We start from the raw sequence: 17,307 nt of genomic DNA, 5'->3' as shown, positions 1-17,307 counted from the left end.
ACCATGAACCTACAGCAATCTTTCACAAAATGGTTTTGATGTGCCTCTTCTTGAATGAATTTGATTAACATTACAACCCTAAGAAAACCAATTCCGCCTCTGTACCTATTAATTACTCAGGGTTTTTATAGTGAATAAGATGATTTGTTACTGGTTTGAGTCGTTCGTGTTTTGTATCCGTTTGACCAGTTCAAAGTTAGTTAATAACGTAATGCAACATTATGCTGGTATTGCTTGTATATATCCTTGTGCAATTTATGATTGAAATTTGTAAAGATATATTTGTGTGTCAGACTCGCAATGTTTTTCTTATTGGGAGCTTGTAAATTAAAAGTAATACCCAATGAGGGTGCTGTTTTCTCATTTGACTGAAAGCAGCCCTGCATATTTACATCCTTTAAAGGACAGAACAACTGAGTGTGCTGCTGTATTCTGGCAGGAGAATCGGGTGGTGTTGCAGAGCAGTGCTGTCGCCTACATAAGCCTGCACCATCCAGTAAGAGGAAAGGGAGTTTTACAATCGGTGACATCTCCCTCCCTGTTGCAACTTATCTCAGACATTCACAAGGTAATGCTGATCTCTTGCATTCCACACATTTCTTACCCATAGAGATAATTTTATCTTCCAGTTCTCTCAGAGTTTGACTTTTAAGTTTTCTAGCCTAATTCTGAGTTAGAGGCACACAGAATTGAAACATCATTGGTGAACTTTAATAACTCAGACACTGCATTGGACAGAAGTTTTTTTTAATCATCGTTGTGATTCTTTTATACTTTTTACTATGAGTTCTGAAATACTGACACATTCATTTGCTTACCTAGAGTATTTCAATAAAGATAAAGATATTGTAACCTTTTAGAGGCTATGAAAAATAAATTCAACCTCGTTTAATGAAGTGGACTTCGAAAGAGAAGTTTTATACTAGAATTGCTGCGATAATTGCCTATGCTCATCAGAAAGATGTCTAGCTCTATAAAGATGAAATTTACTTAGATTTTGCTCCTCAAAATCTTGTGGATAGTTTGCATAATGGGACCTGTCAGAGAAGTTTTTGAAAAGGTTAACTTATTTCAGTGTTGTCAGTGTGTCCAGTGTTCAGAACTCATGAAAGCACCGGCATTCCCTTTGGAATAAAGGGTAAAAAGATTTAAGCAAATGACAAACTCTGTCACTATTTCCTCTAAAGCAATAACCTAATTAATTAACCTAAATGCCAGTTTGCCTGTGACATTTTGTAGTAATAAAATGATTTCCAACCTGTACTGTTTACATGAGCAAAATTCCCAGGAAATTTTTAATCCACAGCTACATAGATTACATAATTACATTCTTTTTTTAAAATTAATTATTATTTTTATTATTATTATTATTATTTGCTTGCATGTGGGAGTACTAGTTGTGGAAGTAGTAGTAGTCGTAGTAATAATAATTATAATAATAGTTTGTTGACAGTTGATATTTGTTTTTTGTTTGTTGTTTTCATTATTATAATGAAATGTTTTCTGATCACCACTGTCATAAACATAAGTGTACAAAAAATTATAATCTGTATTAAATATTCTCCTGTTTTTAATAAGTAATGGCAATGCACAAATTAGGTACCTAGGGGACCGACTTTTCCACTTGCTACTCCCTGTTCTTGGTCACCAGTAGGTATTAACCAGAAGGAATGTAACAGTGTAATGGAGAGATGGCTATCTGCCGTTAATAAGCAGGTAATTGAAACGGCAGGATTCTGCCTGATGGAGAGCTGCAGTGTGATAGGACACAGATGTAGCCCGTAGAGTCTGCTCACAGTTGGCCCTTTTTCTAAGCTTGACTCCAACACTACCAATCAGTTCTTCAACTGTTTTTCTATGTAACGATAACAAATAACTTCACAGAATAAATCAAAATTTATTTCGGTTTTCAGCTGTTCACTAATCAAATAATTAAAAACTTTTATCTGCTTCCTGTAGTTAAAATTAGCTTCCTGTTACCGCAAAGCAAATTATTTATCTGTTCCTTTTTTTCAGCCTTTCGATATTATAACTTCAACCGTCAAGTGCCAATATCTTCCTTGAGTGAACAGTTTAACTTATAACTTATACTAATTGTATAAAGCCGGTTTAGCTTATACATTTAATAGAAATGCTTTGTCATGTTCAGTTTAAAAGAGAAAATACAATATATGTAATATGAACACTGCTGGGATAACACATTTTTCAGAAAAATTGCATTTGCATGCGACTACTGATAATACAACCGGAGTTTTGATAAACGCTTTCGGGGTTTCAGTTGTTTGTGTTTTGCTTTGAGTTATCTGGTGAATTCCAAGGTGTTGAAATGCATGCACACTAACAAGAAAATATACAATCCCTACCTTTACACTTCTTAATTTACCCCTATCTCTTGTCTGCTCTCTTGACAATTTGTAATGACTTGTGGTAATTGCACTTGGCCTTTCAGAACCCTGCAAGGTTATAGTACAATAGCTGCCCTTATTAGCATTGTAATTAAATGAACTCAGATCAAATCAAAGATGGCAGGTCCTTGTGAAGCTGATATTGGGTAATTGCTCTTGAATTATCAGGAGCTAGAATTTAGATGGAGAGCCTGAAACAGCTCAAAACAAGATGTATTGATAAACCGCATTATATTACATTAGGCATGACCTGAGTGATTTCTTATCATCACTGTAAGGTGGCAATAAGCAATGAAAATTAAGACAGAGCAGTAAAATTAGTGTTATTTATTTTAAAGGATAGTTCTTTCATGAAACCTAAAACACAAGTACGAATTATGAAACCATTTGTTAAGTATAATTAATAAAATACACGCACGTGAAATATAATCAAAACCAATTAAAACAAGGCAATTGAAAATTTAACTATTGCTAAATAGCTTGTTACTCATCTGCAAATATGCAAGGAGATACCAAAAAACAATAAGACAGGTTTATTTTGGACGATCCACAAATTTTAAACTCATTTTCCGTAAAAGCTCATCCAATTCATGGTCACAGGAGGTCTGGAGCCTACTGGCGCAACTACCCAGGATGAGGCACCAACCCATCACAGGACACACTGACACACCATTCCCATCTATGGGCAGTTTCATGACACCAGCTCACCCGTGCACGTTTTTGGACGATTACACATAACCGGAGGTGACATGAATTATACATAATAATAATTGACACTTTTATTGATCCCCGTAGGGAAATTGTCTTTTACGCCTCCCACAACTTGCTCTTTTTTCATAGAGGAAGTTGTCTGCGAAGGGCTGCTACCTGTAGCAGCACCCAGGGAGCTGGGGGTTAAGGGCCTTGCTCAAGGACCCACAGGCTGAGGCTGGGTTTGAACCTGCGACCTTCTGATTACAGGCACACAGGCTTAGCCCACTGAGCCACACGCTGCCCCCTATACATGTACTATACAGTACATATACATGTACTGTACATGCTTACTTATTGCCCTAATTAAGCAGTAACTAAGATTTGTTAAGTATTGATCTCTTGCTTATCCATCATTTATCAATCATGACAGTTCCTGTATTCCATTCAGGCACTATATTAGTTAACAGTTAACTAATTAGTTAATAATGGTAAGACTTCACTTGAGAAAACATACTGTACTTAACTCATTAACTACTCAAGAAAATATCATTAACTATATAGGTTTCCCAATGAAATAAATTAACTATCGTTATTGATTAATGATGAATGAACATGAGATCAGTACTTAACACTTACTTAACTTAACACTTATATACTTAATTGATGTATTAAATAAGCGTGTAGTACTACATATCAATAGCCAGAAGGTACCCTGTGATGACACAGGGTGAACATGCAAACTCCACACACACACATAGATCTATGGGGGACACTCAAACCCTGGTTCCTAGGTTGTGAGACAGTAGCACTAACCATTGCACCACCACACCAACCTAAACTATTCATTATCGCCTAAATATATGTAACATTAAAATGAACTTTATATTCATTTGTCAATTAATATGCCTTGCAGTCAGTTATATTCTTAAATAGACTTCAGAATTGAATAACATTTTTTGCCTTTTTAGATATGATGGACAGAGATATGATTTTCTTCCATCCTTCGTGCCCCAGTGTTTTAAGCTGATAGATTTAGGTATCAACATGAATCCGATCTCACCCAGCGGCAGCCATAGCATCATCCTGCTGGGTCCCATTGCCCTTCACTTACGGATTTGTACCTTTGTTCCTCAACATTTAGTCATTTGTTCCTATTATGACATTTATCTTTGGGAAGTGTTGCTTTTAAGAGACTCAGTAGTCACAATATTTCGAGGTACTTCAGCCATATTATAAATCACATTTGTTAGGCACTGGTAATACTTTCCACTTATCATTCTTCCCGGCTGTCTTCAAAACTGAGACAACACTGCATTGATGTATTTGGAATGGGTGCTTGGGAACCAATTATGTTAAAACAATAGTTCTATAGGGATTACAGGGCCTAGCATACAAAATAAATAGAGATCTCTCTACAATGAAACAAAAAGGTTCATTCTTCTTCACTTTTGCAAGCTTTTTGAATTCCCTTTGTATAGAGGTTTTCTGTTTTTATTTTTGATGGCAGTGTCCTGTGAGGAATGTTTCATTTGTTTAAGCAGTAACTCGTATCGTGTCGACAATATCAGCTGTCCTGGCTTCCAGCTCTCACATAGGAATGCCACACGTGTAGCATGTCATACATACGACTAAAGTCACAAAGAAGGAAATGTTTATATTTTAGTGATACTTTTTTGTACTTTTATTAATGCTATTATGTGAAATTACTTTAAAATGCAAGCAAATAGATTCCCTACAGAATCTGTACAATTTATATATTTTTTATATCATTTTCAGTGACCCAACGCATTCCTTCTTTAGTGCATCCATTGTTTTATACTTGGCTTTAAGTTAAACAAGTCAGGACATTTCATTAAATAAACAAGTTATATGAGCTAACAGTTACTTAGATTACTGGATTTATGATACAGATCTTTACATATGTGCAATCTAATTAAAACTGATAATTTTCTTTCTACAAAATCCCACCATTTAATATTGTCATTGTAATACCATTATGCTTCCCTTGGTGTGTGTATGTTTTATACGAATGCATTTTTATTTATTTTTTTTGCCATTCATTCACCCCATGAATGTAAGAGAGTTTTATAAATTGCTTTTATTTTTTGCTTGTCTGCCTAAAAAAAAAAAACCTCTTGGAATGTGTCTATTGAGCCATTGTATATATTTTTTAAACCCTTCATATGACAACATAATTCCAATCGGTCACAGCAGGATTTTATTTGTGGCTGTGGTGTAGCAATCACAACCTGAGAATATAAGCCTTGATTTTATTGTCTTAGAATTCTCAGGGTGGGATATTTCTAAAGGATATCTAATTTAGTTATAACGCATACTTACCCTGGAGTTGTGGAGTGTGTCTCCCCCGACTCACACATTTTTTATGGTTGAAAAGTCACTTTATAGCTAATTGAAAAGGCAGAATTGTCCAGTGACTCACACTGCTACCCAGCAGTGTACCTGCCTTTGAATGTTTCCGAACAATGGAAGCGACTGAGCTGATGGGGTTGTCACAGTTGTTTGACTCTGCTTGTTGCTTACTGCGAATGAATAATATAGCAAATTAAATGCAGAAAAAAGAAATGTGAAAGGTTCTGTTTGTACCTACAGAGGTTTTATTGATTTTGTCCTAAATGAAACAAATAAATGAAACGTTTTGTCACCCACACATTAAGATCCATAAGATGTTTTGTCTTCCTGAAAGAGTTTCCATATTTCATTCTGAAATTTCTTCTTTTCTGAGTTTCTGATAGACAGAACTTTACCCCTACTCTGAAATACCACTGGTAGCAATGTATTACTTTGAGTGTTTTTCATTTGTAGCTAATATGTGTATTTCTTCATTGCATTTCTTAAGTACTTGGAAACGTTAAGCTAGTTTGTTAGCGGTACAAGTCTATTTCAAGAGCTATCTTTAGCTATATTTGAATATTTGAATACTGTATCTGGCATAATATGTGCATTGGCCTCTATAATTACTGCAATGCTGCTTGCAATAATCAAGGCAGGCAAATTTTCACAAGCTGTGGTTCACTGCCTATTGGAAACAGGATTATAACATACAACCTTATAACATTATCCACTCAAAGGTGTATCATGCAAACATCCAACAATATATAGCATGAGCTTTAGAAATTAAATATATATATATATATATATATATATATATATATATATATTTTTTATTTATTTATTTATTTATTTATTTTTTTCCTGAAATAATTTGACGCCTGGTTTTAGCACAGATTCAGCGTAGCAGTGTATACAGGCACACAAAAGCTTTTAAGGCAGCATGTATTTAATGGGGCTGTTCAGCAGGGTTTAAAGACTTTGCACAACTCCAGACAGACCAAGAAATGCCAGGCCTGGAGTTCCCTGCACCAACTTTTTACCTAAATCCACTTAAATACTGGATTGAATGCCGTGGAGCTAAATCCTTCCCTTAATGATGATTACTTCCCGTGCTTTAGGAATTGATGCCTGCTACTTAGGAGTGTCCTGGAAAATGCGCCTTGCTTTCTGTTCCTCTCAACCTTTTTCTCGAGAAAACGGACTGCATGGCTGGTGGGCAGGTTTGCACCCTCCGAGCTAATGACATGAGTTGACTCTAGATACACTCCACCATATCAAATACAAAGCTAGAAATACCACACCCTCCTCGGAACTTCACACTCTAGTGTAACGTTTATTGAGTTGTTGCCAAATCTTTACATGTCCATTCATCAATTGCACAGTGATGGATAACTCATTAGTCCCTGTCGTACTGCACTCTGTTTAAAAGTCGGCTGACTATGGTGCCTGTCCTTATGTAGCTGTACTGATCATAATTGAGGACACTAGAAAAATTACTATAAGAATGCTGTAAGACTGCTTATATCCACAGCACAGCTAGAAGGAAAATATACATTTTGCATAGCAGTTAAACTGTCCTGTTATCCATGTACATTGTTTCGAATGCTGTACATCACTGTACCAGCAAATATGCATAGGCTGAAAGCCTTGTAAAAGCATGGGGCAGAAATCTGAGTGCTCCAGTGTCTCACAGCGTTGATCTCCATTCCTGTAGATCAAAAGCCACCTGTACTTTTGTGTTGGTTGTTTCCAATGAAAGGTATTCAGCCCGTCAATCAAAGCTCTACTGGAATAAGAGGATATGGGTCGTAAAAACTGCTTTTATCATGGGTTTTTTCCTGTTCCTTCACTTTGATCTAAAGCAGTTTTACATAGGCGCAAACAAGTTAGAATATGTACTATTTCACATTTATAAACCTTGTCTGACCTGTAAACTATAAGCATATACTCTTGGAAAACATCCTTCAGATATTTATTTACATATTATTTTAGTACACTTGGTATGATGGATAATGGCACACAGGCAGATGCTTTATAAATAAAAGAGGTGAATTTATAGTGTATGAAAGAATAACCATAGAAGGCACACAGTATTTGCATCCATAAATCCGAGGAGGCACAATATTGAATTTTCCGAAGTCAATAGTCACTATCTTGTTATAATTTCCAAATTAATGACGCTGTAATTTCAATTGAAACACAAGCTAGGATACAGACAGGTAGAAAGGTTTGAGATGGACCTATAGTGCTTGCTTACAGTGTGTTCGCCTGCTGCATTCTCTTGAGATATCTTCATGAGAAATAATTCTGTAAATAAAGGGTCCATGGCATTGCAGAAGCCCAGATTGATCTCTCTTAGGGGTTGATTTTGGCCTTTCATGCATAACAGCGATTACATCACCACATTGTTTTAAGCCTAGCCTCCACCAAGGAGGACTCCTGTTTGGTAGATGTATAGTATTGTTCACCAGTATATGTGTTCTCAATGGAAATCCATTTCAAAGTCATGATGAGTGACCGATAATTAAATCTATCCATGTAGCCCCTCATTTTACATAACCACATAACTGCTTCCAACAAGAAGTACAGACGGGGGCCTAAGACACATTGCATGGGATGTTGGACCTATGATTAAACACGAGACAAGCTTGCTTTTATCAACTGGAAAGAAAAAACACAACTCAAAATATTACAATACATTACAAAATAAAGTGTTTTACAGTTTACTTACATTAAACTTAGTATATGTAATCTTTAGAAGGGTAAAACTACTTATGAACTGCAGTAAAAAATATTTTCTCAAACAAGAAAATATGACTGTCATTATGTGGTCATTATATTTAAATGCCTTTGTACATATGGTCTGAGGTAATCATACATTTTATTTATACGGTGCACGAAACTGTGCAATGCATTATTGGTAAATGATGCAAACTTGTCTCCTAAGGTCCGAAGACAATAGAATCTTCCTTATGGGTTTGTATTAAAGTTGCTATGACTTGCGGATAGCTTTCCCCGGGACAATATTGCCGTAATTATGCTTTCTTTCTCACACACTGCACTGGTTACACAATTATTTTAGCACAAATATATAAGAAGTATTATACTCACTAGCAGGCAAAGAAATTAAGTATTGATTCTCACTATGGGGAGAAGAAATAATATGTGAAATTACTTTTCATTCTGTCTTCCAGTTCTTCGGTATTGGATTTTGAATTAAATTCAGCATTTTTTTTTCTTTTACTTTGTTTACAGTTTTAAACTGTTGCCTTTGTAAATGGAATAAAGTAAACATGGTGGTCTTTTAGTCAGAAAGAATGATTTCAATATTTTATTGAAACATGGAAAAGATAGTTGAAGCTAATTTTAAACATACAATCAAAATTCACTATATTGTAAAAAGTATTGGGATACCCCTCCAAATCATTGAATTCAGGTCTTCCAATCACTTCCATAGCCACTGGTGTATAAAATCAAGCACCAAGGCATGCAGACTGCTTCTATAAACATTTGTGAAAGAATGGGTCACTCTCAGGTGCTCAGTGAATTCAAGCGTGGTACTGTGATAGGATGCCACCTGTGCAATAAGTCCATTCGTGAAATTTCCTCGCTACTAAATATTCCACGGTCAACTGTTAGTGGTATTTTAACAAAGTGGAAGCAATTGGGAACAGCAGCCACTCAGCCACGACGCTGAGGCGCACAGTGTGCAGAAGTCAATAGCTACAGACCTCCAAACTTCATGTTACCTTCAGATTAGCTCAAGAATAGTGCATAGAGAACTTCATGGAATGAGTTTCCATGGCTGAGAAGTTGCATCCAAGCCTCTCATCATCAACTGCAATGCAAAGCGTTGGATGGAGTGGTGTAAAGCACGCCACCACTGGACTCTAGAGCAGTGGAGACGTGTTCTCTGGAGTGATGAATCATGTTTCTCTGTCTGGCAATCCGATGCACGAATTTGGCGGTTGCCAGGAGAACAGTACTTGCCTGACTGCATTGTGCCGAATGTAAAGTTTGGTGAAGGGGGGGATTATGGTGTGGGGTTGTTTTTCAGGGGTTGGGCTTGGCTCCTTAGTTCCAGTGAAAGGAACTCTTAATGCTGCAGCATTCTTGGATTTTGGATAATTTTGGATAATTTCATGCTCCCAGCTTTGAGGGAACAGTTTGGGGATGGTCCATTCCTGTTCTAATATAACTGCGCACCAGTGCACAAAGCAAGGTCAATAAGGAAATGAATGAGTGAGTCTGGTATAGAGGAACTTGACTGGCCTGCACAGAACCCTAACTTCAAACCGATAGAACACCTTTGGGATGAATGTAGAGCGGAGCCAGGCCTTCTCATCCCACATCAGTGCCTGACCTCACAAATGCTCTCCTGGAAGAATGGTACAAAATTCCTATGAACACACTCCTAAACCTAGCAGACAGCCTTCCCAGAAGAGTTGAAGCTGTTATAGCTGCAGTGGGTGGGCCAATGCTATATTAAATCCTATGTATTAAGAATGTGATGTCATTTAAGTTCATGTGTGTGTAAAGGCAGGTGTCCCAATACTTTTGGCAATATACTGTAGTGTATATCCATCCATCAATTTTCTAACTGTTCATCCGAGTCACAGGGTAATGAATATATGTACATATAATTAGCAGTTTACATTAATTACATAGAATGTATGACTGACTATCAATAAGAGGCCTGCGTAGGTCTTGCTGGTGGACTCACTGACTAGTGCTCTTCCCATAAAAGTACTGATCTACTCTCAATCCAAGATCATTTTGTTTTCTGACATTTACACTGCTCTTCAGCTGTATATGAGTCGATTTGCACCATCAAAAGCCCAAAGGAAGATCTATAAAGTCAATTAATCAAAGAGAAATCGTTGTTAAAGCTGTCGTCTATAATATTTTACAGAAACCTTCATAATGCATTATAATGGTATTATAAGAATCAGTCAAGCATTACAGCATCTTCTATTGGCAATCATAAGGCATTATAGTGTTGATTTTAATACTTCATAAGCTCCAATGAAGCACTTATGCACTATAGATACCCGCAATATGCATTATAATGGTTAGTACAGTATAAGAATTAAGGATGCTTTGTAATGCATTATAAAGGGATCTATAGCGCATTATAAATTAGAACGTCATAAAGCATCCATAATGCATAATAAACATGGCTATAAATGTGTTATGCCTTTTATACATATTTATAGCCATGTTTATAAGGCTTTAAGAATGCATTATAATGTGTAGTGTGTGATTCTTATAGAAAGTGTTACCAAAACGTTTTTGGTGTCTAATGTGCTATTGCTCCATTAAGTCCACTCTTATTTCATATTTTTTTAGAATAAATCATAGGAATCATATCAACATTAATGATCAGGCATTTTAAGTCAATATGCACAAGTGTACTCTTATTGAAGATTTAAAGAATTGAATCAGAAAACTTTCTAGTCTTCCTAAAAAAAGAAAAACATGTTAGAGCAGTTAACTAAAAAATGTCCTTTTTATTTGAAAAACGATGTCTGTTCATTGACTGAGGTAGACTCAGGTCTTTGTAGCTGAGGGCTGGAATGCCACCCCTGCTCTGTGTAGGTGGAATTAGCGCATTCTGCCCTCGTCACACTGTTTCCCCCTGGGGTTCCTTCTGCAGTTTAAATTGCCCGTAGTGTGTGATTGTGTGTGAATGTGTTTTTGTATGCGCCCTGCAATAGGCTTGCCCTGTACTCTCCAGCCCCCTGTGCAATCCTGACCAGCTTAAGCAGTTTGGAAGACGGAAGGATGGCTTTAAGTGACATAAAAACAAATGATGCAAAGAACCCAAATCAAATTGCCATTCATTGAGATACAGTGTTAATATTAGTATGCGGGTTTTCAGTGAACTTTTTTGCAGCATTGATTTTAGTTTTAGCTAGAGACGGCCTTTTATAAGGCTCCAGGTCCATCCATGACTTTGCGCAGGATAAGCAGTTTGAAGATGCACAGATGGTCTTTTATATGCATATGACTGTATAACTTCTCATGGCAGATGACGGTGTCTGTTCGTCGGCGACATTTTGCTTCTGTCTGGTTCTCATGCTATTTCTCTCTATTTGCTTTTCCTCTCAGAAATTCCTGAATTGCTCGCGAGGATCGAGCTGCCCTGGACCGCGTATCAGCTCCGTGCAGATTCCGGGGGATGGGACCTTCTTTGCCAACCAGCTGGCTGTCCCAACTGCTGAATTTGCATTTCAAGATACCGGGACAACAGAGGTAACCGTGTTTGATCTTGTTTTATTTGAAAAATGTACAGTATATATAACTGTGGGCTACATAAAAATGCATTTACTTCATTAACATTAACAGTTCATAATTTCAACATCCTAACTATATTATTATTATTTGTTTATGACAATAATAATAATGGTAATAATATGGAATTATAAAACACATTTTAAGTGAAAGAAAGAAAGAAATAAAGAAAGAAAGAAAGAGACTTACAGACAGACCGACAGACAGACTTACAGACAGACAGACAGACAATGTATTGATCCTGGAGGAAACTGATGATCTTAAGCAAGCTCAAATTACTCACCTCAGTTAGTAGAACTAATAAAGAACACATTTAAATAAAACACAGAGCATTTAAATGATAAAGCTGGATTTGCACTTGGAATCCTACTCAGATAGATATTACTTTGTTATTACATTCCTCAGAGATATTGTTAGATTCAGTCATTTGTCTTCGTAATCACACCTATGCCCGGAATCCAGCAGAGCCATCTTTACTGTAAACGCTTTCCTGTCTGTGGCACCCAGAAACGTGGAATCCTTCGCAGTACACACTGCAGCCAGAAGAGAACAGTAGCAGTATGGCACTAGATCTAAGCTTAATTATGTTTTTATGAATTTTTTTTTTTTTTAAAAAAACCTAAACGTTGTTCTTGAAAACTCCATCGATTTCATGGACATTAGAGCAGTAACCAAGGCAGCCGTAGGTCAGTAATTGGAGGTAACAGCGAACCTTAGTTATCCATCTGAAAGAAGGGAGCCAGATGGTAGAAAGCTGGTACCTACAGGTTTTTTTTCCCTTGCCAGCCGCCCAGCTGACAGACATCGTTTACACGATGTTTCTGTAGCGCTGTAGTGGTTTTGTGAGTTATGGTGAAGGACGCAGGGGCTGAAGCTGTGTGTGCTCCAGGAGAACCAGGGTGATTAAATATAAGAGCAGATACTGACAGCTTTGCCCTTCCTCTGAATCAATTATTGACCAGTGGGACTTGGTAGATGCTTGCCAATAAGGTGCGGCAACACTCTCTTCAAGAGTTACAAATAAGTATTTTGCAGAAAAAGAAAAAAATACAAATGGATTCATTGATTCTAGCAGCATCTCCTCTGAGTGCAGCCCTTGAAGCAGCTTTGGATTACTTTGCAGTATGGCTTTTTACACACACAGATATGACGAATCCATTTATACATTCCACATTATGAACCAATACAGGGTCTAATAATCCCTGCAGTAGGGCCGTGTTCTAGAGAAATGTTGTTGTTATGCTGTTGCTGGTTGTTGAATATGATTAGATATTTATGGTGATATCACTGGAAATCACTATTCAGGTATTCTGCATATACATGGAATATTTCAATACACTGTTGCTCTTTCAGTTTCTATAAAAAGCCCTTAGCTGCCATATAATACCATTAGATACAAAGAAGCCTTTTATGAAAAGTTTTGTTATATTAAATTGTACAGTATTATGCTTCTCCTACAAGCCAACATGTCATGGTGTTCCAGCTATACAGCTGTTACTTAGTAAAGTACTCAAAACCAAAAGTACAAACGTGTCATTTTGATTCTTACACCTTCGCTGTCGACTGCAAAGTGCTAGGCTGGAAAGCCTCCGGTATCTTAAGCGTTTTGTTTTCACTGTTTCAAAATTAAAATAATAAGTATTAGAGAAACTGTTCTGTAATACTTATGTTTTCTTTTTTCAGTCATTTCGCTTCTAGAAAAATATTCAGTAACACTTGGATTGTCCACCTTCAGAGGTTTAACAGAGTATGTGTAATATTGCAGAAACTTAGTTGAGATTCAACAATTCAACTATTTCACTATATAGAATATAGAGTGTATGTAACAATTAATGAAAGTACCCACATATTCTTGGAATAATTTAATTGAATTTGACTACTCACTCAGCCAATTTTATATGAATTGTTTGAATCTTCTGTTCGTTGTTGAAATGTTAGAAAAGCTGTGTGACCCCTGTGTGCAGATTATTCAAATAACGTGTTGCTAGATATTCTACCATGAAGTGCTCAAGCTGTGTTAATTTTCAGAGGCCAGGTAATTCACCTTGACCATTTGCTCTTCCCTTGTAAGGTGCAATGCACCAATGCAGTGTCAATTAAAATCATTCTAAGTTGTACATGTGTCCTAATCTATGGATATGCTTGGGTAGGTATTTCCTGTGTACCCTAAATTATGAATTCTACCGTTTCCAGTCATTGGGCATAACCTCCTGAATGATATCACCAGACTTTCAGGTTTTTGGGGCAGAATCCCACCAGTAATCTGCTTTGTATTGAGGCTACGTCTGCCTTGTTGAGAACAACTTGAGGATTTGTCCCTCTCAAAGCCTTTGTATTAAAAATGACACAGCTGCTTAAGGCTTTTCTCACCCTTGTTTTTATGCAAAGTTTTATGTCCATGAACTCCAGCCTTGCGTTGTGTCCTGAACCAACCTCTGAGATTCCTGTCAACATCGGTTAGCCTTGGAAATGAGCTGAGATATTTTGCTTTTCTTCTCGCAGAAACAAATTAAAACTAACACCTTAAAAATGCAAATTTCACTACATAATATTAGCATAAGCAAGTATATTGTCAGGCGAACCAGAGCAGAGAGACTCAGATCCTGGATTGCAAACCCACGAAAGGTTTATTTGTACTCGCCAAACGACAGCACAGAATGGGACAGGCAGAAAGCAAGGTCGAAGGACAGGCGGAATAGTCGAAAGCCGGAAGGCCAATCCTACACGCAGGCACGGGACACGACCACACAGGGAGGTGGGGACGAGACGTGCCGGGCTCGGCAGGGAGGGCAGGTCAGGTACGGGAACGGGTCTGGAGAGGGAAGGAAAAACAGGTAAGGAACAAACACTGGGCAAACGGATCAGGTCAGGAGCAAGGGTAAGACGAGAGTGCTTAGTAAGGCTCGAGTACCGTCGCGTTGGACGGGTGTGATCGGGTTGCCTTTATCCCTCCACTCATTAACCTCCTACACCTGGTAGGTTCCGCCTGTGTAGGCGTGACATATATATTAAGAAGCTTGTATCTATAACTTTCATAGTTGGACGCATTTTTGAACTTTAGGATTTTGGTGTAGGTTAAAAGTGTGACTAATGTCTATCTACTGTCTAAGACAGATGTATAGCATCTTCAGAGATATTGTCGTTTTTGTTTAATTGTGTTTTGATGTTTCTAGTAACCAAAGTAGCGTGACACGCATGATCACCTTCATAAACTTGATTCACGCGTACTATCGTATGCCCAAACCTTTTGATTTGTAACCCTTCTTGTTTGATTTACTGCCCATTTCTAGTCTGCTCAATGAAATGCATTCCATCCCTGCAGGCTGCTGATTCTCTTAATGTTTTTGGTGGCGCATTGGAACATGATAAATTAATCATATTTAACAACAATAAGCTGTCACAGCTGTGGGAGGTACTTACAGGTGTCCCTGAAGTGTGTCATTTAGATGGATCTGTCTGTTGATGCTCTCACTTGCAGAGAGGTTAGTGGGTTCTTTTTTCCAAGATTAATGCAGCCCACCATCTGGTTTACCGAATGTAAGTGACCTGATTTGAAAGCTTCTTTGAATCATGTGGGTCTGTTTTTTTTCCTTTTTTGCACAAGTATGAATACTGCTATCCTGTGGGACATATACACATATGAAGCCTAGGGTTTGGGTAACCAGGAACATTTTTTTGTGGGGGGGTGAGTACCCATGCTCTAGGGTCCTGTTCACACCTGGTATTAACATGCATCTTTCCGTGTGGATCAATTGACCGTTTGTAATCGGATCTCGCTTTCCTGCATCTTATTTAAATAAGCACATAAATCATTTCCATGTGGAGAATCTGCCAACCATTAAAAGAAGTAGAAAAAGAAATCAAAAGCTATTGACGCATTCACGTAAACAAAATGTGTAAGATGTTTGTAAAAGTGTGTCCTTTTTAAAAAATAATTCCGGAATGGCCATTATATTTCTTAATAACGTTTATCTTCTATGTATATTCTTTAAATTGTATTATGCAATAACGTTGCGATTTTCATTAGACAGTCATTATTACAAAATATAATTTCACATAATGCATATGTGATTTCTTGAATATTTCACAATGAAGTTCAACTTTTCACATTGTAGGGATGCATTTTTATACCGTATCAACACAATACAAATGTACATTTTAACATATCCATTATCTGCAAACCTGTGTGTGTGTGTGTGTGTGTGTGTGTGTGTGTGTGTGTGTGTGTGTGTGTGTGTGTGTGTGTGTATGCACAGATTTCCCCAGTATTTGTCTGTTTGTATTTGGACTCATTTGTTAACTGTAGGATAAGTACACCACTTCATTATGGAGTTTGCATATTTTCCCTTCCACACAGGTTTTCTCCATTGGTCCAAAGATATTCATTCAGGCTAATTGGCATCTCTGTTGTGTGTTTATATAAGTGAATTTGTGCTCCCGAATTCTTGCTGCTCTTGTGTTGAAATTTGTTAAAACAATATTTTTCTAAAATGTCTAGTAGTGTCTAGATCATGAAGCTGTATTTTTGTTTGCATTGTAACATACTGTATGCTTTGACACTAGTTTTACATTTGGATTTACCTGCTTATTATACCGAACTAAGAAGGAAAATAAATAACTGATAATTAGACATAAAATTCTGTTTGAAAACCATTCTCTCATAGGTGAGGTCAGTTAATTAACTGAAAGAAACTCGTGACCACAGCCAAATAAGGATTGAATTGAAATATCTAAGGCAATTCATTCCAAGATTGAAGTTCTAATGTGTAATCGACGAGCAATCAATCAGAGCCTATTGTCTGGGAATTATATAGTCAATGACTACTAATGCTACATTACAAAGATTTATGGTTCAGCCATGTTTCGTATAAATACACAATAAAAATGCAAAGATTGTGTTTTATTCTTAGGAGATATGCTGGCCCACTGGTTAACACAGTTGCTTCACGTCTCCTGGGTGGTCCTCACCACTCTGCCAAGAACATAACCTATTCTGAGCTGGTTCCTCATCATTGTTGGTGATCAGGCCTAAAATTGATCATGGATAATGATAATTGGAAGCATGTGCTGCCACACAATCATCTGCGAAGGGAATTCAGCGAGGGGCCTGTATCCTGCCCTGTCTCCATGTAGCGGGAGTTTCTTTCCGGAGTCTAAAGACAGGCCGTTATTTAAACTGCCATCTCTAAATTGCCCCTAGTGTGAGTGTGTCTGTGTGTGCCCTCCTGTAGACTGCCAGCCTGTATTCTGCCATTTTATTTCCCACAGGGAACTCCCGTATAGGGTACAGCACTAATACAGATTGTAAAGTAATTTTGTCCCTTCCAGTCCCACTAGTAGAAAGTCTTGTTTCTAGAAGAGCTATGGCAGGTAATTTCACCTCATGCTCTTTCAAATACCAAGCACAATGCGTATCATGGTTTTACTGCTTTACTCATCTTTGCCTTTAGCAGAATCTGCCGGAGCAAGACTGTACCAGCAGGAGACAGTCTCGGATATTAAAGAACTACTGAAACTCCAGTTGGGACCAGGCACTCGGTGTAGTGGAGTTCCTCAGACTTTC

General features: G+C 37.4%; 1 protein-coding gene across 4 annotated transcripts in view; it reads left to right on the top strand.

Moving 5' to 3' along the window:
- The window catches only part of LOC125708416 (inactive N-acetylated-alpha-linked acidic dipeptidase-like protein 2), a 210,567-nt gene that overhangs the window by 150,269 nt on the left and 42,991 nt on the right, over positions 1-17,307 (top strand). For all 4 annotated transcript variants that reach the window (XM_048975923.1, XM_048975924.1, XM_048975925.1 and 1 more), the window contains 2 exons: positions 440-568; positions 11,562-11,705. In XM_048975923.1, coding sequence (XP_048831880.1) covers positions 440-568; positions 11,562-11,705 — 273 coding nt within the window. The remainder of the gene's footprint in view (positions 1-439; positions 569-11,561; positions 11,706-17,307) is intronic.

This window comes from Brienomyrus brachyistius, chromosome 15 (assembly GCF_023856365.1).
Source record: "Brienomyrus brachyistius isolate T26 chromosome 15, BBRACH_0.4, whole genome shotgun sequence".
Lineage (NCBI taxonomy): Eukaryota > Metazoa > Chordata > Actinopteri > Osteoglossiformes > Mormyridae > Brienomyrus > Brienomyrus brachyistius.
Note: the sequence above shows the minus strand (reverse complement) of the source record. Positions and strands in the feature narration are given on the sequence as shown.